The following is a 27107-nucleotide window of genomic DNA, read 5'->3' on the forward strand; positions in this document are numbered from 1 at the left end:
AATTAGCCAGTCATTTACTTCCGCCGAGGCCCAAGGCCCTTCAGCTCACGCCCCCATCTTCTACCCACGGACTGACATTTATCACCGGCTCTCTCTGTTCTATCTCACCATCAGCAGAGAGAACACGGTCTGACTTTTTAATGGCCATCACTAACGCTGCCCTAATGACACTTATGTTGTTGCAGAGAGCATTTTGACATGCACTAGCCCTTCTCTCTCATGCATCCGGGCTGTTCCAAAATAACTGAAACTGAAGAAATAAAAATAATCTGAAGAATACCATGACTCACAACATAAAAATATGATCAAATCTGTTTGGTTCATAAATGAGAAGTATTTTACCATTGTAAATGTGAAATGAAGAATCCACTGTGGTGTGTGCATGGGGGTTTTACGTTTCTACCTTCTCCCACTACACCCAGGCTGTCAGACAACTCCTAGACAACCCCAACGAGCCTGTCAGCGAGCTGTCCTACTTCGACTGCATTGAGAGCGTCATGGAGAACTCAAAGGTACAGCGGGCTTTGGCCATGTGTTGTCACTGTCAGAGAGAAATAGTTGATATACCGGTTAATTAGCAGCTGAAGTTTGACTTCTTTCCCGTTTCCTCGTGTTTTCCACGTGTCCTCAGGTCCTAGGAGAGTCAATGGCAGGCATTTCTCAGCACTGCAGGACAGGCGATGTGCCGTCATTCGGCGACAGTGTGGCCGTGGCCTCCAAAGCCCTGTGTGGGCTGACGGAGGCTGCAGGACAGGTGAGTCACTATGACCTCCTCTCTCTCTACTGCTCTCCTCTCCTTATCAGCCTCATTACAATACAGTACCTCTGCTATTCTCCCATATTAGCCTGGCCCTGCAGCCAGTGTGCTTTCTGGTCTAGAGGGGTGGGTCGTGCTTGAGCGCAGGCCCCTGCCCCCCTCCACCCCTCCCCTCACTGGTAGAAAACAGTGGAGAAAACTAACGTCACCATATTTGGAGCGACGCCCCTCTGCACTGTACTTCATTCCCATTCCTAGACCAGGAAATGTGTCTCGTTTAGCTAGGCTAGGATTTCATCACGAAAATAAAATCTTGGGTACCGAGGCTACTCCCATAATTTATCCCCAGTGGTGTAACTAAGTACTTTTACTCAAGTACTGTACTTAAGTACAATTTTGAGGTATATTTATTTGACTGGAGTATTTCCAATTTCTAATACTTTTACTTCTACTGCACTACATCTTAGAGGCAAATATTGTACTTTTACTCCACTGCAATTATTTGAAAACTTTAGTTGCTATTTACTTGTAAAAGAAAGGAGTACTTTCTTCTACTGACTTTTGTACTTTTACTCAACTACATTTAGAATTCCAGACTTGTACTTGCAACGGAGTAGTTCTACATTGCAGCATTGATACTTTTACTTAAGTAAAACAATTGAGTACTTTTTCCACCACTGGTCTCAAGACTAGATGCATAACATACCTCTGTTCTCCAGCTTCTCCTCTTGAGGCAGGGAGTAACTAAGCAATACTGCACCTTACTGTATGCACAAGTTACTTTAGTTACAAATCCGTATCGCCCTTAAGAAAACACTGCTAAATTATTTTTTTTAATGCTTTTTTTAATGCTTTTTTAATGCTTTGTTTCCTAATGTAAGCTACTGTTTGCTTTTGTTTTATGTTTTAATGTGGGGACTGCGGATGAAAATTAGCATTTTTGCTAAATCCGGTGTAATTGCATTTATGTAATGTTCATTAATATGCATTGACCTGTCTAAATAAACAAATAAAGTAAAGTAAAACTAGAGTAACCTGCACCCTTCCTCTTGTCTTGCAGGCCTCGTATCTGGTCGGTGTTTCTGATCCAAATAGCCAGTCGGGTCAAGAAGGGCTGGTTGACCCCATCCAGTTTGCACGGGCCAACCAGGCTATACAAATGGCTTGTCAGAACCTAGTGGACCCGGCCAGCAGCCCGTCACAGGTGAGAAAGCTCATCTGTGATGTTTAATCTGTGAAATTTAACAGCAGACGGCTATAGGGACTATATAATGTCTAGTGTTTTGTGACTTCTATCAAATGGCTTGTTAAGTTTGAATACCATTAATGTCAGCCTAAGGCATCAAGAGAAATATTATTACCTTTCCCAGCTGTTGTTCATGTCTTATTTTCACGTGATCTTGTTTTGTAAGGGACACACCGGTTACCATAAAATTATTTTGATAACCGTATTGGCTCACCAAGCATGATCTCTTGTGTAGTATATTAGGTTGTAGTAGTTTGTTTAACTCTTTTGTCTGTGTGCATTTGTTAGGTCCTGTCTTCAGCAACGATTGTAGCCAAGCATACCTCAGCCCTCTGTAACGCCTGCCGCCTAGCCTCCTCCAAAACCTCTAACCCTGTAGCTAGGAGACAGTTTGTCCAGTCAGCCAAAGAGGTGGCCAACACCACAGCCAACCTTGTCAAAACCATCAAGGTAAGTAAACCACAAATGAATAATGAATATACATCCATGTTTGACCCATTTACTTCCTTCTCTATAGGGTCCCCCAGGGATATACTTGGTCCACTCCTTCTTTAGTCTATGCCAAATCTCTTTGCTGAAAATAACCAATCTCCAAGCTCACAATGCATTACATTGCGACGCCCTGTAGATCTGCTAATTTCACCAAATTCTTCACCTATTTTTGCTTTATAATGTGTGATTAAAGTACATTGTAATACAATATTCTGTGTTGATGACTTAAAACTGCTTTCAGGCCTTAGATGGGGATTTTTCAGAGGAGAACAGAAGCAGGTGCCGTGTAGCGACAAACCCCCTCCTTCAAGCGGTGGAGAACCTGTCCACGTTTGCCAACAACCCTGAGTTTGCTAGCATCCCTGCACAGATAAGCAACGAGGTATGTACGTACAGTATGTGAGCATGTGCTGGGGTTATGTTTCAAATGTCCTACTTTTTGTATACACTGTCACATACTTAGTGTTAATTTAACTCAGAGAGCATTAAACTTGACCCATAAACCTAACTATACTGAGCATGTAGTATACAGTATAATTGATGGATACAATGAATCTTTTATTGAAAGCATGGTGTATTAAATATTTGCTTGGTTCATTATTTTCTTCATGAAACATCTCAAAGCTATACTTCTCAAAGAGATTTCATGAATATATTTGGGAATGCTGCAGTCAGTCTCCTTGAAACAGTGGTCCAGATACCGTGCCAGCACCAGCAGTAGATTTACGGAAGCTGGGGGGGATTGGATTGATGTGCAATGTTATACTCTTTTTCTTCTAAAGTCAAGAAAGGCTCATGGAGAAACCGGATGGATTTTTTTTTTACAATCTGAGCGGAACAGTCCTCATGTACTTCCAAAAGCTTCATGACTATAATCTATTGGAGGGCAGTGTTTAACGACACTCTCTCTCAGAACAGCTGCTCTAATCTTCAGCTTGTTAATCTAATTGTCGGGGAAGGCTTTGGCTCGGATCATAAAGACTGAAGGTGTTTCTCCCAGCCTTTCTAACCGTAACCCTTTCCTTTAATTGCACCGTTGATATTTCCCAATAACAACACTGTTACACCTGCGTGGTTATAGCATCTCTCTATTGATTGATTGATTGATTGATTGATTGACTGACTAACTGACTGACTGATTCATGTCGTTATACAGAAATGCATAATTACATTGCATATTTGTACATATCTGTCAAAAGTATAAAACACTGAAAAGCTTGAGAGCTGCTCTTGAGTGTAAAAGTGTGTGTAAAATGAGGTCCATGTGTTGGTGGAGTATCAAAGACATACCGAAGGTTTTGATCAGTACTTCCCAAATCGTATGGTAGTGTGACAACAACCAACCACACATTATGATACATAATCAGCTATATCAATGCTTTGTGTGTAGTCACTTCCAAAAACAGAGAAATATTCTATTCCCTAAAAAATATTTTAACCACTTTCTGTCTCTATGTCGTTATGAGCAAAATGTGCTGATCTACAAGCTGACAACACGTTGAGGGATAAGAGTGATGAACAGATCCGTGCATCCGTGCATTGATAGTCATCAAGAATCATAAGAAATCTGTACAGTGAAGCTATGAGTATACATTATAGAGTGCTATGTGCTACGTCTACATAAAATGCTAACTTATTGAATCTAATAAAATGCTAAATCATAAATCTAAATTACATAAGTTTAGCCTCAAGGCTAGTGTAAGTGCTATGGCAAGTGCTACGGGCCAAGATGGAGTCTGAAGAGGTGCTCTGAGCTGAGCTGCTCATTGATCTGTACTTGTTCTGCCCCCAACCAGGGCTCAGCGGCTCAAGAGCCCATCGTGCGTTCGGCCTGCTCCATGCTGGACAGCTCGTCCCTCCTCCTGGAAACGGCGCGCTCACTGGTACTCAACCCTAAAGACCCGCCCACCTGGTCAATACTGGCTGGACATTCACGGACGGTGTCTGACTCCATCAAGAGTCTCATCACGTCCATTAGGTAATCCGCTCTAAACTTGGCCACTTGTAGAATTACCCAGAAGAAGTTCATGGTGAAGTCGATACAGCTTGGTTTCTTGAGCATGTGGGGTTTCGTTCTGTGCCAAGCTGCTCCGACTTAAGCGATAAATTGCCATGGTAATTTATGGTTGCTGAGATTTGTAATAAAAAGCCAGTGAACACTGACTGTAGAGCAGAGATAAAGAGAGGAGTGCATATTCTGCCATGGAAAAGCAACTACGCAGCTGCTTAAATATATATATATTTTTCTTTTACCGAGGTATCGTCCCTCCTGCTGTGCATAACACAAGTATCTTCTCTGTTCATTATCACCCTCCAATTATTGTATGTGCATTCACACTGCAGCTAAGTCCTGCTGTAACCCTGCGTTCATTCTCCCTCTAATGAACAGCTGCCTCCAAATGTCACATGGACTATTATATTCCCTCGTCTTAGCACTCATAGACGTCATTCTTCTTTGCCTTGTTGACAGGGACAAGGCACCAGGGCAGAGAGAATGCGACTACTCCATCGACAACATCAATAAATGTATCCGGGACATTGAGCATGCCTCGCTATGCGCTGTGGGCCAGACCTTGCCCTGCAGAGACGACATCTCGATGGAAGTGAGTTCAGAGAAGTACTACATCTCAGCTGCTTTTTCTTTAAATGTTCCGGTTTCTACTATAATTCTCTGCTGACATATCCCACCAGGCTCTCCAAGACCAGCTGACATCCTCGGTGCAGGAGATTGGTCACCTGATTGATCCCATCTCCACGGCAGCGCGAGGTGAAGCCGCCCAGCTCGGCCACAAGGTACCAGTCCGCTTAAATTCCATCATCCCTCCTGTCTTTAGAGAGCCCCTGTTTATGATTGCCGATGAGCGAGTTCTGCCTTTGTCTCTCAGTCCGTTCTGGTAAATAAAACATTTCTTACCCCCAGGTAACCCAACTAGCCAGTTACTTTGAGCCACTCATTGTGGCGTCTGTGGGCCTGGCCTCTAAGCTCCATGACCACCAGCAACAGATGACCATACTGGACCAGACAAAGACCCTGTCTGAGTCCGCCCTGCAGATGCTTTATGCTGCTAAGGAGGGAGGGGGAAACCCAAAGGTAGACAGAATTGAGCAGTTATGCTATTTGAATTCCAGAACAATGCCTACTGTAGCATGAGCTTACAGCTGTCTCACACTGTGCCATTGAGTATTGTTTTGTGCCTAGCGTCTGTCACTTGATTGCACCACTTTGCCTCAACTCAGTGATCTCACTGCCACTCTCCGCATGTGTGGAAGTGCATGTACTGTGGTTCTTATACCAGCTGTGTGCATTGTGCATTTATTACATTGGGAGATATGCTTCTGATTCTGATGGTTGGCTGAATTCTCAGGCTTTCCACACCCACGACGCCATCTCTGAGGCTGCCCAGCTGATGAAGGAGGCTGTTGATGACATCATGGTGACTTTGAATGAAGCAGCTAGCGAGGGGGGCATGGTTGGAGGAATGGTGGAGTCCATTGCTGAGTCCTTAGGCAGGGTGAGTTAGGGTGTGCGTGCGTGCGTGTGCATATTTGCATGTATCCGTGTGTCAGAGATGGGGACTCGAGTAAAAACAGGCGAAGAGCTGAGACAGGAAATGTTTAAGCGCTTCACGTTCATTTTCTATAGCGCAAGGATTTGTGGGGTCGCCCCTGTACGTCCGTCCTTCTGTCTGTTACCAGATAATCTTTCGCTACGAAACTACAGAGATTATCACGTAAATCGGTACACACAATCTCTATAGTCATGTGATCAACACGGATCTGAAACTTTGCATGTACATTCCTACTAGGCAGAGGAATAAATCCCATCCTTTTCACATTGTTATAGCTCCACCAGCAGACGGATTATTGCTAAACACAATTTTGGAACAAAATGCCTCAAATCATGATCTTGAAGGTTCAATTGCCGTCAAAGGCGTAGGAAAAAATTTCACCATTTTCCATTGGCGTGTGGAAGGAACACGTTATTCCAACAAGTTCCTTTCTAACTATTTTGTGAGCAACACATGATACTACTTGAGTTTGACAGAAAGGGGACAAAGCGTATCATGGAGAATGACAGCTGAAGGTAATAACTTAGTTATGTGTCATGGTGTTTCTGTGTGCCAGCATTAAGTTAACTGTACAGGAGTTGTCCATGCTGGTATGAAACATACTCACAATTAATATTACCTTCAGCTCCTGTCGGGTACCCATCTGTCAAAAAGTTATGTTCTTTTGTTTTGTATGACAACTTGTTTATATTTTTAAACACACCAGCACATTCTTTCTGAATCGATACAAAGAAAAACAAAATAAACCATGGTGAATCATATTGGAGATATCTAGGGCTTCTTTAAACAAACATTTACAGCTTATATTTTAGCGACATGCTCCAAATCAGTTCCTGACTGTATGATAAGGTCAGCTGTAGATCTAGATTCAGACACCTCATTTCTAAATATGAGCAAGAATCGTGCAGCACTAGTTGGCTGTCCAATTCATTTTAGTTACTCTTATGTTTTTGCTACAAGAGAGACTCTAAGAGAGTTTACAGTAAGTCAAGTACTTTGATGTTGTCTGTTTATAGCCACAGTAGTTAACTCCAGGTGCCACATTTTGAATGTACGTTAGTAATGTTCAGTAACTACAGACTAAAGACAATAACTACTTTCATGGAAAAAAATTGAATCGGGATCTCAATTCTTGTGGAGGAAACTTGTGCAGCACTAGTGTGCAGATAACACAATCCTTCCAACGCTTATTATCCTTATCTTGTCAGTTGTAAGACAAAGCATGCTGTCCCTTTAAGATTGATGCCAGGGGGATTGTGCTGAAGAGCACGTCCTAAATGACATTCATTAGTCAAATAGATGACAAGTGTTAAGTCCTCAGCCCACTGCTGATGTCAGCTGTCATTCAGCCTACTGGGTGATGTGCCGATGTGCTGATGGTCCTGCAGATAATTGAAGGTGACGTGCACATCGTCAGATACCCATGCTGAGATCAGATATAACTCTCAGTTTCATTCTCCCCTCTTTCCATACATCTTTGTTCATGTTGATGCTAAGGATAGCTTGTCAACCTACCTGAGAATGCTATTAACTCATTCAGGCCTGACGTTGAAAAACAAAAAAGTTCTAAATCATGACAATTTTCTGAAAGATTTGAGGCACATTTTAATGATTTTTCAAAAATAGCAGACCTACAAGCTCGTAGCTAAGCTCGCCCAAAATGAGTTAATAGCAAAGCAAATCAAAATGGTGGACAACTGCTTCCCATAAACGACATACACTGGAGTTATTAAAGCCTGGCTTGAAGACTGACGCCAGGTTTTTTTTTTACCTCCACAGTTGGATGAGGGAACTCCTCCCGAGCCAGCGGGCTCATTTGTGGACTACCAAACCACCATGGTGAAGTTCTCCAAGGCCATCGCCATCACCGCACAAGAGATGGTGAGCACTGAGCGGAACGGTCGGCTACGCTATACACGCCTTGATGTGGTTGTCATCACATTTTGTCAACATGCTTAATGGGCCCTGTGCTGATCTTGTACGCTCTGTGTCACACCAGATGACAAAGTCGGTGACCTGCCCGGAGGAACTGGGTGGCCTTGCCTCGCAGGTGACAGTGGACTATGGACAGCTGGCTCACCAGGGACGTCTGGCAGCTGCCACCGCAGAACCAGAGGAGGTGAGAACGCATGCTCTCATCATGGCTTACGGGTGAAAACCAGTGAAAGTGAACTAAAACAGAATCAGTGTGATTATGTCGTAGTTTACTTTCACTGCTAGTGCAGTGTCTCTGAAATTCACACATCAGCTAATCCTTTTTTATCTCTTATTTTTTCCAAAAGAGTACTCTGATGTTTTCACACAGGCATCAGATATGTGCCAGTCTTTGATAGAACGCACCTTCCTCAAGGCTGCTTTTTCGACAGCTCGAGATAAAAAAGGGATATAGTATCCTCACCGCCTCCACATCCATCGCACTCAGCACCCACATAGTCTGCGCTTAAAGGCTTGTCTGCGAGTTGCAGAGGACGGTGCCAGCATGTGTAAAAACAAAGCCATAATAAGCGGACACAGCTCTTATCAATATCTTGTACATAACACACTGCTGGAAGCTCAGCTGGTTACCATAGCGACATTGTACCTCTACAAGGCTAAAATGCGTATAATGAAGTGCCACCCACCCGTGAATCTCAGGCAGGAAATTAAAGGTGTAGTGACACCATTGCTGGTGCTGGAAATCAGTTTTCCATCCACCCCGGGGCTGATATTAATAAGAGGCTCGTCAGCTCAGGACATGATTGCCGTTGTCTGGTGCATGGGGCGCGGAGATGGGACAATTGTGTGCACTGGCAGTTAACTGGTGACCGGCTGGTTGTGTGTCGTACAGGTGGCGTTCCAGATAAAGTTGCGGGTGCAGGAGCTGGGCCACGGCTGCATCTACCTGGTCCAGAAGGCTGGAGCGCTGCAGATGAGCCCTACCGACAGCTTCTCCAAGAGGGAGCTCATTGAGTGTGCCCGCGCCGTCACAGAGAAGGTAAGCTGCTCGTAGCAGAAGAAAGTGCCCGAGATTTCTCAAAAGCTTGCACACACACAAAAGCCCTTTCATGTTTTTTTTATATTATCCCAACTGCACCTGGCTGTCATATTAAGCATTCAGCATCAAACTTGTCTTCTCCAGTGTTTTTTGAGGCAAAGTGAAAACACAGCATCAAGTCAGCATTCAGAGGTATTTTGTGCTTTGCACTGTATTTCAAATGAAGTGATATTATGTCAATATTATGTCTCTTTGTATTGTGGAAAATGTGTTTAAAGTTGTGCAGGTGACAGGGAAACTGCATCCCCATTCTTTCCAGAACCACGTCTGTGCCATCAAATCCCAATTAGCCGTAACCACAACACAATTTATAAAATTATTTCAAAAATAGCCAATCTACAAGCTCTGCTTTTCTTTTTTTAAAGGTTGCTCTGTACATTTTTATTTGGGTCCAAAGCCCTTGCCAGCTTCCTCTTTTACTTGTCCTTTTTACTGGCATCCCGGTTTATGTAGCCTACGCAGATCCTGGTATAGCAAGTAAATCCACTCCATAACATGTTTGCTCATTTTGTGTTCAGCGTTTTATTGTTGTTTTTCCCCAACTTTTTTTAGCTTATGCTTCAAGAGCACATTTTCCTGATGACATTAGGGCAGTGGATTTAGACCTGATGTCCCTGCTGTGACCCTGGTAATCACTGCTGCCACCGCTCACTCATGCTTGGCTGGCGCATGATTGGATTCATGGCTCATATCAGACTTGAATAATTTGTGGCCTCATGCGTATGGATTTCTGAACCTTGCGCCTCACTGGAATGCACCTCTCCAGGGCTTTCTGTTTGTTTGTGTGGCGGGATGGGGGCAGACGGGGGCGTGATTTGCAGAGTCATACTCATTGGCCTAATGTGATTGTTTGTGCGGCAGAGTCTGGGCCTAATGCCTGGATTGCCCCGCCCTCTTCCGCCACTGCCGAGCTTGTTCAGATCGCACACCAGCGACTATGATGTGAATATCGTCGTTGTTGGGTGGAAACCTGCTGTGTGTCCAAGACTGTTGTGAAGAAATGAAAAAATGAAAATCTGCTCCAGTCGATCTACTGGATTTATAATATTTGGACACATGCTCTAATACTTTCATTGGTCGGTGTCTCTATTTTGGGCATGTCAATATAGGTGAAATGTTGTCGAAAATATTCCAAACTAGTGAAAATAGCAGATCTACAAGCTCACAACTCACAACTAAGTGGTTAAATAATTAAAAGTGGTTAAATAATTTCTCAGTGTGACCATTAGGATTATAAAAATAAGCAGTCATCAGCATCATGAAACATGTACGGCTCAGTGTCTATACTGTTCGTGACATGTTTTCCTCACACCATCTTGCAGCTTTTGTGTGAGTTTGTACAGTCAGTAGGTCCCAGCTACATGTCTGTACAGTCAGTAGGTCCCAGCTACATGTCTGTACAGTCAGTAGGCCCCAGCTACATGTCTGCATGTGGAACAGTAGTGTGTGAGTTTGTACAGTCAGTAGGTCCCAGCTACGTGTCTGCATGTGGAACAGTAGTGTGTGAGTTTGTACAGTCAGTAGGTCCCAGCTACATGTCTGCATGTGGAACAGTAGTGTGTGAGTTTGTACAGTCAGTAGGCCCCAGCTACATGTTTGCATGTGGAACAGTAGTGTGTGAGTTTGTACAGTCAGTAGGTCCCAGCTACATGTTTGCATGTGGAACAGTAGTGTGTGAGTTTGTACAGTCAGTAGGTCCCAGCTACATGTCTGCATGTGGAACAGTAGTGTGTGAGTTTGTACAGTCAGTAGGCCCCAGCTACATGTTTGCATGTGGAACAGTTGTGGAAGATATTTGACTTACTTATACTTTGTTAAGTAGGAATGGGAATTGATTCGATATTGCATTCATACCAATGCCTTTATTCTGCTTATCGCCTGATTCTTTATGCCCTTATTGATTAATTTTATATCAATATCGTAGATATGGATCATGAGACTTTTAAAGGTTTTAACTTTTTACATATTATCATAATTATGATATTGTGTCTTTTCCTGATGTAATTGTATGAACTTATCTAGCTGTTCTATTATGCCATCAAAATCAAATATTTTTTTCTTTCATTTCTTTTCTTTTCTTTCTCTTTTCTTTTTTTGACTGACACAAAGAGATTTCATGCAATTTTAGTTTGATAGTCCAGCCCTAATTTTAGGGCAAAATAAATTACTTTTCCTTTTCAGAAATATAATGTGTTCAAGACTTTATTGAAGCTGGTGCAGCTCATTGTAATGATTTTGTTGCTGAGTAGTTTAACCTACCAAAATATATGATAATGTATTAGGTGATTCATAATCTGAACAAAAAATCTAAATCTGCAATGTAGCTAGTAACTAAATCTGTAAATTAAATGTAAAAAAAACTACAAATAATGTACAGGAACCTCTTTAGTTATAATTTACAATTTAGGCATTTAGCGAGCGATTTACAGTAAGCAAGAACAACACATGGTAATACATCAAATACATAGAAAATAGAAATAGTCATCAAGAAGCATAAGCAAGCTAAGAACCTAGCATCTGTCTAACAGTAAAATATATCTATACAGTGAAGCTATGAGTAATTCACTATAGAGTGCTATGTCTACATAAAATACTATCTAAATTACATACGTTTAGCCTGTGCATACACCTGTAAGGTCGTCGAGGCTAGTGCAAGTGATAACTGCAAGTGCTACGGGCTATGATGGAGTCTGAAGAGGTGGGTTTTCAGACTACTTCAGCAGAGGCTGCATTTTATGCGCAGACTGAGACAGTATAACGTGGAAAAAAGTGTTATGGCACTTTTTCATCAATCCTTTGTGGAGAGTGCATTGACATTTTGTTTTGTTTCATGGTATGGCTCATTATCACGGGTTAATAAGAACAAACTCCATAAAATCATCAACGTGTCCAGCAAAATAGCTGGGGTACTCAATGTATGAGACCCGGGTACTCAGGAAGGGGAAAGCTATTACTAGGGACAATACACACCCGTTACACAGCCAATACCATCTTTTACCATCAGGGCGACGGTACCTTCCCTGCAGGCTAGGGCCTCAAGATCGTTTGTTCCCATAAGTATAGGACTTATGAACAAGCAGGCCCCATCTCAGTTCCGTGCATAAAGTGTGATGTGATGACTCTTGGAACTATGACTGGTGGCCTTCTGTTGGCATTGTTTCTTTATTGTCTATGTACTGTGTGATCTGTTTGTTTCCATATGTTTTATGTATATCCTGATGACTGCTGTGCACAAAACAAATTTCCGAAAGGACAAATAAAGTATCTATCTATCTATCTACAGTGGAAGATTGGGAGTGATTTACGTACAGTACTTGACATTCCACCAGTGATGTGGCACTGTGCTCTACTCTTCTTCCAGGTGTCCTTGGTGCTGTCAGCACTTCAGGCAGGGAACAAAGGCACCCAGGCCTGCATCACGGCTGCCAGCGCTGTCTCTGGCATCATCGCTGACCTGGACACCACCATCATGTTTGCCTCTGCCGGAACACTCAACGCAGAGAATGAGGAGTCCTTTGCCGATCACAGGTGCAATGAACCTTGCCACAACGACGAACATGTTTCTCAATAGTAGCTCCAAGGAGTCCCCAGCTCCTATAGGAACCAACTAACAATATACCAAATAAGGCACATCGGTAACGCATTTTTTTGCGCCAGGTCCATATATATACGGACCCCGCCGCTAGGGGATGTTGTTTGCTACGGACCCCAACGTATACTCTGTGTATATAATGTTTGAGCCCCACGGCAGCTTTTAACATTTGTTCGGTTGCTATGGCAATGGTCACCACCAGCTATGGAACATTAAAACTTTTCTCAGTTTACCTCAATTCAAAGCAGGATTTTCAAACCTCCATAGGTCGGAATTTTGGAGAGCTGTCCTGGGTGTATCTTCTGCCATCCAAAGTTCGGATGTCATTTGTGTCGCTCCCGACATGTAAACGTTTTTGACGACGAACAGTGTGCGCTTGCGGTAATGATAGCAAAGTGTGTGTGTTGAGTGTGTGTCATCTTGATCCATAATGTCAATAAAGACAGAGTGCATGCGTGCATGCGTGTGCAGGCAGGGATTTGGGCTTTTTTACGTGGATGCTAGTGGTGCCTAGCAACAAAGCAAAAAAAACAATTCTATATATTTTTTATTATTAATTAATCAAAATCTCGTCCTCTCTGCATGGCGTTGAAACCGTTAAATAACCCTACCTTCTGCTTAGCAAAGCAATGCTGGCAGTGTGTGAAGTGTGACTTTGGAGAAGACTGTGACTGAACAACTTCCCCAATCCCTCAGGGAGAGCATCTTGAAGACAGCCAAGGCGCTGGTAGAAGATACCAAGCTGCTGGTGGCTGGAGCCGCATCCAGCCAGGACAGGCTGGCCCAGGCCGCCCAGTCTTCAGCCAAGACCATCACCCAGCTCACTGAGGTGGTCAAGCTGGGAGCGACAAGCATGGGCTCAGAGGACCCCGAGACACAGGTGTGTGTGTGTGTGTGTGTGTGTGTGTGTGTGTGTGTGTGTGTGTGTGTGTGTGTGTGTGTGTGTGTGTGTGTGTGTGTGTGTGTGTGTGTGTGTGTGTGTGTGTGTGTGTACTCACTGGGTTAAGGGTTATTTTAAATAAGGCAAAGGTGTTTAATGCAAAAGTTGTGTTTTATTCCTGTTGTTTTTGGTTGAGTGGCATACAAGTTTAGAGAAAGACAATAATAGGTGCTACAAGTGCAAACACAGTGAGCAGGGCTGAGCAGGACCTAAAGCAAAGAACAAATAAACAATTCCTAACATTTAATCCTATCCAAAAGCCCTCCCGAATCTGACTACCTAACTGATACCTTAATTAGCAAAAGAAAACCTACCTATCTGACTACTCTAACCTTCTACCTAATTCAAAACAAAAATACAGTGTGAGGAACCTGCTTGTCTACCTGGTGCTATTGGACAATACCTACTATACCTGCTCTTGACCACAATACAATATGCACTCTAAACGGTGTGTAGCAACTCTTAAGAGGTTTCACTCAATGAATTAAAGGCACTATTCTTCACTATACTCTAGCCAGAGTTTAACTGAAGGACAGCGGCCAGGACTGTAGTCTTCAGGGTTACTTTATGCTGTCAGGTGGACTCAGGTGGAGGAGCTGGTTGGATGCACAGGATGAGGAGCAGGATCAATGGTGGAGTGTCGGGAACGCTCCGCTCCGCTGGGCTGACGCAGTGCCGTTTCCAGGAATTACATTTTGGGCAGGCAAGATGTGTTAATTGTCGTCCCCCCGTGCACAATCAGTAGCACTAAAGGTTTTCAAAGAGATACACCTAAAGACAGTAAAGTCCACTAATACTTCTCAGGTCTCAGGTCTGGATTTTGGCCAGGCAGAAAATGGATTTGGACGGTCCGCCTGTCCTCGCCTTATTGTAGATAAGCCACTGGGCTGACGGATCTGCAGGGACGAGTAGACAAACAGGAGCACGCACAAACAAATACAGACACATAGCAGACCCATATCCCTAACATGCTCTCTTGCTGCATCATTGAGCGTTGATGGTCCGACCAAGTGACCATATATTGGTGATAATTCCGGTTGATAACAATTATCAGCCCATGGGCTGATACGACAGTACGTGACCAATCAACACTGTGTCTGCAATGTGTCAGACATAGCTGCTGCAGTTGTTCTTATCATTAGGATAAAAAAAGGCTATCGATTTGTGAGAAATAAATTGACCAGCATTATTGTGGGCTCGCTCTGGTGAGCACACACTAGTTCTCTACAGCCACAGTGGTGCAACCACTCCAAGGAACAGCAATGTCCGTGTTAGTTAACCTATGTGACTATTAGCACCAGTATGATTATGAGTACCAGTAGGGGCGCTGTTGTGCCATAAACGGAGAGAGAGAGATAGTGCTGCACTGTTGCCTGCTAATGAGAGAGAGAGAGAGAGAGGAGGGGGGGGGGGGGGGGGAGTTGCACCACTCAGTTCACACAGGTGTGATTTTTATTACATCTAACTACTTACTTTGTGCTAGAAATCTGGTTCAAACTTCAACATGTTCAGCTTTATGCAGTTATTTAGGCGTGTATTTTTCTTTTCACAAATGTAAAAGTTTCTGCATGAGGAAGAGTCAGATCTTTCTAGGTTCACCCAGTTAAATGGTAATAACAACGCATTCAAACCTCGGCCGCTAAATACGGGTTTTGACCACATGTACGGTATATTAGTGCAGTACTGTACTGCGTGTTTTCAATATCGTATGTCTGTCTCTTAATGTCCCTCATTTAGATTTCTTCGTCATTCAACCCTGCACATGACAGCTTTGATCTTTGTTACCCATATAGCTTTTTATCCTCTGTTACCCTTATTACCTCTAGAATTCATCTATCAGACCCTACACATGGGTAGTCTCTCTTTAATTCAGACACTCTCTTATTGCAGTCTGCTTCCTCTCTCTCTCCCCTGTGTGTAAGCCTCTATCTCTGCCCTCCTCTCAGACACAAGTATCATGGCTCTAGGTGGAAGTGATAAGCTCCACACTGTTAAATCCTGTCCCCGGGGTGCTGCTGATAAACCTATACTCTGGCTATTGTGGCCGTATTGATTCCAGCTCTATATATCCCCCAGGTGGTCCTGATAAACGCGGTGCGGGACGTGGCCAAGGCTCTGGCCGAGCTCATCGGCGCCACCAAGTGCGCGGCGGGCAAGCCGCCCGACGATCCGTCCATGTACCAGCTGAAGAGCGCTGCCAAGGTAAGGAACGAGACAAGTCTCAAATTGAAAGGATTGTAACATGCAGGTTTAGATACTGTATATGTATTGTTGGGGGTTTATTTTCTCACTGAGGTACAGTATATGGGGGTATGTGTGGATGTGTGCCTTGGTACTTCTCTCTTTGTGTGACAGCTACATGTTTAGCATGGCATCGTTCATGCAATGTCGCACAAAGCACAAAGCGTGACATTGTCGAACACAACGATGTGACAATGACAGTCCTTATCTGGGTGGTTTTAGCGTTCTCTCATTCTGTCAGCTCTGCACAGGAGCTGCACTAGTGTCTAAGAAGGATGTGTGTGTGTGTGTGTGTGTGTGTGTGTGTGTGTGTGTGTGTGTGTGTGTGTGTGTGTGTGTGTGTGTGTGTGTGTGTGTGTGTGTGTGTGTGTGTGTGTGTGTGTGTGTGTGTGTGTGTGTGTGTGTGTGTGTGTGTGTGTGTGTGTGTGTGTGTGTGTGTGTGTGTGTGTGTGCGTTTGCGTGTGCATGCACACACCTTTCATATACTGTGTTGTGCATACACGTAAGACATGCATGCAGTATTGTACCAATGTACCTGCAGTGTGCACGTAGTGATTTGACTCTGCTTTGAATCTTTGGATTTGAGCTGACACTTTTAACTAAAGCTCAGCCAAACATTCCCTCTCTGTCCTTGTCCGTGTTCATGACAACCCCCTCCATCTCCATGGACGAATTGTCACATGAAACAGCTGCTTAGCGCTAAAAACAGACACAGCCAGAAGCCAGAATTTTTATGTTTTGATCTTTACTGGTCTTGATCAAGGCCGTTAATCTGTCTGCATCAGATGTACAGTATAGCTCACATCAACAACTTCTTACCAGATCTTTGTCTCTCCGTTACCCTTCTCGCACCCCCTCTGACAATTTTCATTTGCCCCCAGCTGTCTTTCTTGTACGTCTAACTGTATACCACAGGGCTTCTGACGGTGTCTCATATAAATGGAATTAGGCCCACCCATGAGCCTGGCTCATGTTGACAGATTGTTGCTTTTCCTCCAACATATGGTGACCTCCGAGTGGGACCCCCTCTCTCAAACACCGGGTGCTCAAATTCTCATCCCTCCGCCCCTTTGACACAATGTAGCCTTTACAAAATGCAGCACAGCACATCTGATTGTGATATCGTGATTGTCACAGTGGAGACAGTTCTCTCTCCAGTGTACCGCTTCTTCTATATTAGTAGCGATTCAACGCCAGCCTCTGGTGGTAACGTCGAAACACATCCTTCATCCCTCTGTTCGCCCCGGAGCGCTCGCTGATCTGGTTAATTTGATTGAACACAGCGACGCATTAAATAACCACCTTCTGCCAACGTAGTCATTATTCATTGTAATAGAATCTGGACGCCGTTGTTTGGAGGGAGGGAAACAAGATTGCCATTAACTGTCTGAGGCGAAAGAGCTCCACCTTCTGGTACGATGGTGAGTGTCATTGGTGTTGTTCCCCTCCCTCTGTGTCTGACAGGTCATGGTCACCAATGTGACGTCTCTGCTGAAGACGGTGAAGGCGGTGGAGGACGAAGCCACTCGCGGGACGAGGGCGCTGGAGGCCACCATCGAGTGCATCAAACAGGAGCTGACGGTAAGTGTGGCCGACATCATCACTCATCCTCTGGGCTCTATACACACAGAATAACTCTGACCCTATCTGAACTCTGGTTGCTTCCTTACTTCCTTCGCAGGTGTTACCGATGATACCAATTAAGGCTCTGTTCCATTTAGTTGTGCAGTGGTTGTCAAACAATTTAAATTCAAGGACTTGTACACTCTCAGAGTTACACATCCGTACGGGGCCATTTGGAACTCACTCAAGGACACTTTGAGCCCTGCTGTTAGTTTGACCAGAATGGAACAGAGCCAACATTAGTATCAGCGGTAACACCTGTGAAGGAAATAGGGCAGGGGCCCAAGTTCTTTCCAAAATGGCGTGTGTCCATAGAGCTCCCTGGGTGTCCGGGAAGGAGGTCAAACTGGCGCCATCAATGCTAAACAGGTCCTTTTCTATACTGTTATCCTACTGCTCTTATCAGGGATTGGGGAAAGGAGACCATTTTCTTTGTGATTTAATGCGGTTCCTTATCAGCGGATTCTCCCCCCCCCCCAGCACCACATCAGGCTTAATCCCAAGGGCTACAGCCAAAGCCAAATAAAACACAGCCCACTTAACTCGCCATCAATATCGGAGGGGTCTGTCCTCCTTGCTTGTTTACCCTTATTTCTGCTATTGCAGAAACATAGTCCATGTGGGTCACCTCAGTTCTGCACTGAGAGAGCTATAATCTATAGCAGTGTTTCAGTCCATTTGGGTCACCTCAGTTCTGCACTGAGAGAGCTATAATATATAGCAGTGTTTCAGTCTAGCCTATACAAAGCACCAGTGTCAGTGTACCTGTTTCTGGAGTGAAGTAGATTTTTTTAACATTTTTTTATTTTATTTTTAATTTACAGTATGGCTTTTTAGAGTGATAGGTATACAGGAAATGGGAAGAGAGATGGGGGGATGACACGCAGTAAAGGCTGTCGGGATCGGGAGTCGAACCAGGAGGCCTCTGGATTTTGAGCGACGCTACTGTTAGTCACATTGGCTCTGGCTGATACTTTTTATTGGTTCAATACTTGCAGACAGACAGAAAAAGAAATAAAGAAAAAACATAATAATAATAAATAGCAAAAATTGCAAATCTGAGCCTGTAGATTGCTAAACTGGCCCAGTCTGTTTGAATTCTGGTCTAGAGGGGCAGGTGTCGGCCAAAACCATTAATGGTCTTATTAACCTATCGGTTCACTGACCTGAGCACCGGACCCCCCCCATCCCCCCACGGTAGAAAACAGCGGAGAAAACTGACAAATTTGGAGTGACACGCCTCTGCACTGTTATTTGTTAGTGAAATACAAGGAAGTGGGCCAGATCTTCCAATGGGTTTCCCCCATGGGGCCAGTGAGGCACTTCAACGTTGAAGCGCTGGGCCCTAGTGGTAAGAGGAAGGACTGCAGGCGGACCCGTGGATTCATGACGAGGAAACCCTGTACAGCTGGGCTTTAACATTGAGCGCTCGGTTGCACTTCCGCATTGGACCACCAAAGTTTGGTGGTCCAATGCGGAAATGCGCCCAAAAAGGCGGAAATAGACGGTCCTTCCGAGTGCTTCAAAACGCCACTGAGCAACTTCCACTGACATGAATAGCGGAGGGGACGGAGCTTCGCGCCAGATCAGCTCTATCCTTTTAATACTCTATGGTTTCCCCAGGCTTTCATTTTTGAGCCAAATGCGAACGAAAATAAAAGCCTGGATACCAAGGCTAGTTGACCGCCTATTTTCGTAGTAAGTAGCTTGTAGGTCTGCTATTTTTGAAAAATCGTGAAAATATTTATTTCAGAAAATTGAAGGATTTAGAAGATTTTTTTTAAATTTCGAGGTCAGGCCAAAATGGGTTAAGGTACTGCGTCCACTCGGTGTGTACCAAAGTACCATCAGCAGTGTGAATGCCTCCTCCCGTCGCCAGGTGTTCCGGTCCAAGGACATCCCAGAGAAGTCCACCACGCCAGAGGAGTTCATCCGCATGACAAAGGGCATCACCACGGCGACGGCCAAGGCGGTGGCGGCGGGCAACTCGGCCCAGCAGGAGGACGTGATTGTCACGGCCAACCTGAGCCGCAAAGCCATCACGGATATGCTAACCACCTGCAAGGTGCTAAGCTACACACACACACACACACACACACACACACACCTGCAAGGTGTTAAGCTACACATACAACGTACACCTGCAAGGTGCTAAGCTACACACACACGCAAGGTGCTAAGCTACAGCTGCCCACAGCCTAGCGAGAGGCACACACGCACGTGACACACGTGCACACACGCGCGCACACACACACACACACACACACACACACCACATACACACGGTTTTGCACCAGAAAACTCCAGTCTGCCAGGAAACATGTGAGCCCAGCCTGCCTGGGCGGAGATAGGGCAGCAGGGTATTGCTTACTTGGCCCACTCCCGCTGGTACTGTACTATCAAAAAACTTCTCAAAGTCAGGGTGTACTTCACCTCTTGGCACACTCCCTGCAAGGCAAAGTGAAAGAGGAGTTTCAAGGAACTTATTGAGATCAATCTATCGCAGTGGTTCCTTTAAATCTCAATGTCTCACCTTAACTCTATCTGTCCATTTGTATACTGTCAGAGTTAAAGACTTGTAAGGGTCAATTTAGAACTCCCGGCCTAAAGGCATAGGAGGCCTTAAGTATGTTACCAGTTTCAATTGAAACGGGCCTCCACCCTCAGGGGGGCGGCCTCCATCCTCAGGGGGGCCTCCACCCTCAGGGGGGGTCTCCACCCTCACAGGGGCCTCAACAAAATAATGATGTCATAGGTATATGGGGGCCTCATATTTGGTCTTGAAACGGGCCTCCAGATTCCTATGGCCGCCGCTGAGAACACACAAACACACCAAGCTGGCCATAGCTAGCTCCCCTCAAAGAGCCAGAATGCAAAATGCTTGTCATTCAGCCTCACTTTGAGTTGCTCAGTGGACTGTCTCTCACACAGCGATATGGAGAAAAATATCACACCCGCGTGATGTGAGCAGCACTGTTATCACCATACATCACATTCCGTGCTCAGCCAGTCAGCTTGAGCACATTCCGCACGCACACACACACACACACACACACACACACACAAAATACAACACAGCTCAGTGTTAGGGAACACTGTAGCAATTTACAATTTAGGCATTTAACAGACGCTCTTAATCCAGAGTGATTTACATTAAGCAAGAACAAAAAAGCATGGGAATACATCACATAAAAAGCATTTATCATGAAACATGCGTAAGCTAAGAACGTAACAGTGGAATATCTATATAATGAAACTATATTATAAACTATACATATATACTATACTATGCTATACGTGTGGAAGACCCATAGACCCATAGACCCCAAGGTAGCCGCAATGAATGATTTTGTACCAAAACTCCACAGCCATATACATGCTAAACACAGCCAACAATCAATGGAAATCAGACTTTGAATATAGGGGACAAATTAGCACATTCCACACCAAGCCAACCTGGGACACGAAGCAAGAGTGTACCCTCAGTCAACCGCCGCCACTCTTGGCCCTCTCTCTCTCCCTCTCGCTCACTCACTGCCTTGCTCTCTCCCACAATGTTATTGTTAAGTTAGTAAAGTTACACCTATTTTATGTAAATAACATGGTAAAATGTGCAGCATTGGGAGGTAAAGGGGAGACACTTTCATTGTGAAGGGACGACAGGATGAGGAACCCCAAAAAGTTGGTTCGGAACTGGAACCAACAAATGGCCGCAGATTCCGTGAAAGCGTCCCTAGAATCCACTTTGAGAACCACTGATCTATCGGTATGCAACTCGAGCTGCGGTGAGTTGGCACGGCCACACAGCACCTGTGGCTTCCTCGGGGGTGCCTCGCATGGCTCAAGTCCGCTTCCTCCGTCGCGCCTCCGTCGCTTTAACTGGCTTTTAGCAGAGTCATTGCCATGAACATCGCCCTCTCTTTAATCGGTTTTGAGAACGGCACTTCCACATTCCAGTTTGTAGGCGGGATTATCGGAACGTTGTAAAATGGCGTGATGTGACCTCAAAGTGTTGCAGCATGGTCAGATAGTGTCCCAGGCCGTCACTGTTGAGAGTGAGAAGTATGGTGGTCACTGCACTATAAAAATGTGATTATTGATTCTTGACATGCCTGTGTTGTAGTCTTCTCCTCTCCGAATGTAGCGTACTGTACCTGAATGGTTGTCGTTTCTCTCCCAGCAAGCAGCATGCCACCCAGAGGTGAGTGAGGAGGTGAGGAGCAAGGCCCTCCAATATGGCTGTGAGTGCACCCAAGGATACATCGACCTGTTGGAGCAAGTACTGGAGGTCAGAAGGAAAAGCTTGCTCCGTCTGTCTGTGTGTGTCTCTGTGTGTGTCTGTGTGTGTGTGTGTGTGTGTGTGTGTGTGTGTGTGTGTGTGTGTGTGTGTGTGTGTGTGTGTGTGTGTGTGTGTGTGTGTGTGTGTGTGTGTGTGTGTGTGTGTGTGTGTGTGTGTTTGTGTTTTAAGGCTGTACCCTAGCCCTTATTTTAGGACTCGAACTTGGGCAGGAATTTGAGTGAACATTCGGACCAATCATGACAAACACAATTTTTCGGGCCAAACAAAGAATTAGAAAGTAGATAAAACGGCAGGTTACAACACGTTGTGTTCTTTGTAATTATTTGGTCCAAAATATTGTGTGCGTTGTCATGATTTGTCACGACAGGAGTTGGCTTCGTATACGACGCTTAAAGGTCTTTAAATAAATAAGTTTTGAAATGCCTATGGAGAAAATGAAATGGAGAAAAATTCCCTGGGCCACTCGTCGTTCTCAAAGGGGGAGGGACTGCGACGCTCTATTGTGCAAAAGGATGCCTGTTCAACAGATTAAATGTAATCAGCATAGGGCGCAGCAGGGAATCGAACCCCATCCCAGTAAACCAGGAGCTCCATGCCTGTGCCAAAGTGCTTTGTTTGCGACGCAACGCAAAAACCTACCCTTGTAGGAGCCCTACCCTACCCTACCCTACCAGCAGCAAAGAATACAAAAACAGATACTTACCCAGTTACCGTGAACCATCACGTTCTTCTGCAGAGGACAGGCAGTGTCCACAAGTTAGGTGAAATGAGGTGAAATGACAGAACCGGCCGAAATTGTGGCAGTCGACGCAAAAGACGCAACGCAAACGAGTGCAACAGCAGGCAGCCCGACACGACGCAACCGCAGGAAGCCGGAACGCAAACGAGAGCAACACCATCAGTAGGCTACCCTGCAGAACCACACCAGCGACAGCAAAGGACAATAAACAAGTTTGTACTCACCGCAGCAAGCAGCTCTTCCCAGCAGCAGCTATAGTGTACAGTTCCTACCTCAATGTCTTGTGCAGGGAGGGGGGGCATCGGTCTGGGACACTTCACATGGGCTCCAGGGTAGGGTGGGGGTCCTCGGAAGCCTAAATTGGTGGGGCTGTGGGGCCCACGGACATGGCTCGTCTCAGGGTCCAGGGCTTGGTGCTGCCTCCTACACCACTGGTGCAGTGACTCTCCATATTCTGGAATTACATGAAGAGAAAAGATAAGTGTCATTAGTGTTATGTAGGCATACATCACATTAGAAACACATGTGGCTGTATAGCCTTGTCAGCCCCCACAACCCATATTTTATAATATATATAATAGAATACATCAATATTAATTATTAAACCAAAAGTTCAAACATAAATCATAAATCAAATGCTTTCAAAATAAACAAACAGTTAACCAGTTGATCCAAGTTAAGACACCAAGCCTATATGACTCACCGAAGAGTAACCAAAGGTTGTCACAGTGGACAGGACCATGCTGCTGTCAAACATTTCGGCCATCTTGCATAGGTGGGAGTGGGGAGTGTAGGAACTGTGTGTGTGTGTGTGTTTGTTGCTGATTGGCTGATTGGCTGCAGGCCCATCACCAAATTAATGTGCACAGGGGATTTTGGAGAGAGACACCTGGGACAGCACAACAAGGAGATAGACATAACTTCTGACAGGAATGCACGAGAAACTTACTTTTTAACATATATCACATTCTTGCCGAGATATATTTTCGAGTTAAAAAAACCCAAAAAAAACCGAATGGTTCAAATGCATTAATTAAGATTCGAGTGCCAACCCTAACGAGCGAACATTCAAACCTTGAATGTTTGGGGACAGCCTTAGTGTGTGTGTGTGTGTGTGTGTGTGTGTGTGTGTGTGTGTGTGTGTGTGTGTGTGTGTGTGTGTGTGTGTGTGTGTGTGTGTGTGTTGTGTGTGTGTGTGTGTGTGTGTGTGTGTGTGTGTGTGTGCGTGCGGGTGTTTATGTCTCTTATACAACTCTGACCATACTGTATATACTTGACAATACTGCTCTGCTGACCATTTTCCAGATTGTAAGGATTTCTTTTCCCCGATCTCATCAGATTAAGCTATTTTTCCAAATCAGACGATAAAGATTATCTGCGTCTATATCTGATCATTCTGTCGGCATAATGGATATTTAACTAGACTAATCAATCCATGCTTTCAAACACATAAAAATGCAAAGATTTGACAAAAAATAATAACAAAAGAACTTTCATTATGTGAGATTAGTAGATTACCTATCTCATGCAAGTTTCTTTTTTCTCTGCTGAAAATACACACAGTACAGTATGGATGCGCACGGCACATGTATGAATAAATGCATGCATGTGTGTGACTTTGGCTCTTGTGTTTTCAGGTGCTCCAAAAGCCCACCGCAGAGCAGAAGCAGCATCTGACTGGCCACTCAAAGCATGTAGCCGCGTGTGTGACAGAACTCATCCAGACAGCCGAGGCCATGAAGGGTGAGGCCACACACACTGCCAGTGACACCCCATACAAGCACGCATGCACGCGCACACACACACACACACACACACACACACACACACACACACACACACACACACACACACACACACAATCCAGCAGCCCTCTGACAGTGACACCTCATACACACTTGGCCACCCATTTCAAAACTGGGAAAACAAGGGTCGAGGAATGCGTATGCTGCATTCGGATTTTAGGCATTCCCTTGAAAATCAGCTCAGTAAAAAAAAACAAAAAACAAAAAAACAGATGACATGAATTATAGAGAATTAGAGATGTTAGAGATTATGTGTAGATGCCCTAGTCCTCTTGTGGTGGGAACATATTAATAATATTACCATCAGCCACCTAACCTGTCTGCACCTCTCCGTAATACTGTATATAAATTGTGAAAATTGCTTTGGAATGCTGAAATCGCACAGGAGAGTAATTGCAGAGAGAATTGAGCTCTGCAGAGTGGTTATGACACAAAGTTACTGGAGTGTTGCCACCAGATGCCATATCTCTGACAGGAGTAATAGATTGTGTTTGGGTGAGAATTAGATTTCAGCGTATAGCCCAAGACCCAACGGGGCTATCCACTTCACCTCTCTAATGTTTCCTTTGCTCTCTCTCTCTCTCTCTCTCTCTCTCGCTCCTTTCCTTGTTTTTCCATGCCTCAGATGGAGGTAAGTGGAATATAGTGTGTTTTGTTCCCGCAGATCACCTTTCATGCACTCCGAGGGGGGAACGAGCACTAGAGGGAGGTGGAGGGGTGTAGAAGAGCAGATTTCCCCAGGGTTGAAGATAATCTACCAAAACATCATTCCATCTGCTTCCCCAAGCTGTTCCCAAACAACTCCATGTTATGGCCACTTTAAGACCTATAAAAAGACAATGATCCATCAAACGTGCATTTGTTCTCTTAGCCCATCTTATTTAACTTTAAGAGGCATTCATGTAGCCCGATTGCAACTTTGGAATACATCGAGCTGGTGAACTCTGTTGCAGTTCAGAGAGCTCGAGTTGCACCACCATCATTATGCATGTCTGGATTTCATTATTGAATAGCAAACAAAAACGTCAGGCTGTCGTATATGTTTTGACATGTTTTGTGACATTGTTTTATAGCCGCCAATCTGTGTGTTTCGTAATGATGAAAAGACTTTAGATGTGGGTTCGATTTAGTGACTCATTGTGTTGCGCTCGTATAAAGTGTGTGATGATCTGTTCTTTTTGGTTTTGTTTTTTCAGGTTCAGAATGGGTGGACCCTGAGGACCCCACGGTCATCGCAGAGACTGAACTCCTGGGGGCCGCAGCCTCCATCGAAGCTGCAGCCAAGAAACTGGAGCAGCTGAAACCCAGGGCCAAACCAAAGGTATTAGTGCCCCCTCTCTGTACTCGCCATGCCCTGCTGCTGCTTTTCCCATTTGGTACAAATGAATCAGCAGGAAGGGCAACATTGACCAGAGGAAGGAAGAGGTGACTGTGACTTTGAAGTGAAGTCATCTTTTTCCATCGTCCCAGCAGATATCTTGATGTCTTTCAAATTAAAACAAAAAGGGGTTTCGTTATTTTGAATCAGTCCGAGAGCTTTGTTGAACTAACTCCTGACGTCTGCGTCAGGAGTTAGTTCAACAAAGCTCTCTGAACATTCATATAGGGCGTAATCTACAGTAGTGCTCTTTGGGAGAGTATTTTGAGTTATGTTGCCAGGAGACACAATTACATCGCCTGGTCCTAAAGCTTGTGTTGGATCAGGTTCAAGTGTATGATGAACTCTCCGTGGCCCTTATTGAAGGAGAGGTCATCTGTCTTATTGAACCTATTTCCTTTGTTTTTTTGCAGCATTCCTCTTTTCTAAGCTGAACCAAGATAGCCTGTTATTCCACAATCCCATAAGGTTCCGTTGCGCAAAAAATAAAAATAAAGAATTGGCAGAGAAGATTCAAACAAAACATCATTCATGATAGTTGCCGTGACTCGACGAGACAGAAGTTGCCTAGCTTTGTGCAAAGGCTCTGTATAATAATGTGGTGAAGTTAGTGGTGTGTTGACTGCACGATTGTCTTGTTTGTTTTACCTTTCTGACTGGATAGCTAACTCCCAATGTCTTTCCCTGTGCCTGAAGTGCTTTAACCCCTTGTCTCTATACCTTCTAGTGTACTTTACATACTACATGTGAGTTCACTTACACTCCTCTCTCTGTCTGTCTGTCTGTCTGTCTGTCTGTCTGTCTGTCTGTCTGTCTGTCTGTCTGTCTGTCTGTCTGTCTGAAAAACAGCAGTATCCAGGAGCCTCCAATTACTTTGGAGGAACGGTGTCAAAGTCTGTCATGCCATAATTCCATATTTATATACTGCACTATTATTATTATTATTATTATTATTATTATTATTATTATTATTATTATATCAGGGAGGCTTACTAAGGCCGGCTAAAGACTTTCTGGATGTCTGTGTCTCCCTCTAGTGCTATGTCTGAATATTGCTTCCAGTTCTACTACAAGGCAATTAGTAAGTAAATAATGGCAATAAGTTTATTCATATAGCACATTCTGAACATTAAGTTACCAGTGCTTTAAGAAATTAATTAATAATTAAAAAAAAACAAATAAATAAACGTAAGGTAAACATAAAAGTTAATGCACAATGCACACATAACGTAAAGATGGAAGGAAAGGGTTTTAAAAATGTCATTCTGGTGGCCATTACAGCAAAGTCCTGATTACATTTAGTTGTTTTTTTGCCTCAGAGTCGCAACATTTGTCTGAACTCGAAAACGGCACAACAGGGGTTCAGCACACATATCTAACTAAAACTCCTT

At 44.4% G+C, this 27107-nt stretch overlaps 1 protein-coding gene across 2 annotated transcripts in view; it reads left to right on the plus strand.

Moving 5' to 3' along the window:
• The window catches only part of tln2b (talin 2b), a 128507-nt gene that overhangs the window by 93810 nt on the left and 7590 nt on the right, over positions 1-27107 (plus strand). Inside the window, exons 32-53 of one of the 2 annotated variants that reach the window (XM_080761920.1) lie at positions 423-512; positions 632-754; positions 1818-1961; positions 2292-2453; positions 2737-2877; positions 4292-4473; positions 4966-5098; positions 5187-5288; positions 5416-5586; positions 5861-6007; positions 7844-7945; positions 8064-8183; positions 8892-9038; positions 12460-12626; positions 13387-13570; positions 15707-15832; positions 17336-17452; positions 19374-19559; positions 21675-21782; positions 24171-24276; positions 25535-25659; positions 26754-26772. In XM_080761920.1, coding sequence (XP_080618046.1) covers positions 423-512; positions 632-754; positions 1818-1961; positions 2292-2453; positions 2737-2877; positions 4292-4473; positions 4966-5098; positions 5187-5288; positions 5416-5586; positions 5861-6007; positions 7844-7945; positions 8064-8183; positions 8892-9038; positions 12460-12626; positions 13387-13570; positions 15707-15832; positions 17336-17452; positions 19374-19559; positions 21675-21782; positions 24171-24276; positions 25535-25659; positions 26754-26765 — 2895 coding nt within the window. In that variant the 3' untranslated portion in view covers positions 26766-26772. Of the gene's footprint in view, positions 1-422; positions 513-631; positions 755-1817; positions 1962-2291; positions 2454-2736; positions 2878-4291; positions 4474-4965; positions 5099-5186; positions 5289-5415; positions 5587-5860; positions 6008-7843; positions 7946-8063; positions 8184-8891; positions 9039-12459; positions 12627-13386; positions 13571-15706; positions 15833-17335; positions 17453-19373; positions 19560-21674; positions 21783-24170; positions 24277-25534; positions 25660-26753; positions 26773-27107 lie in introns of those variants that run through there. The other variant, XM_080761919.1, reaches the window with a different exon arrangement.

This window comes from Protomyctophum bolini (assembly GCF_963924005.1).
Source record: "Protomyctophum bolini genome assembly, chromosome: 4".
NCBI lineage: Eukaryota > Metazoa > Chordata > Actinopteri > Myctophiformes > Myctophidae > Protomyctophum > Protomyctophum bolini.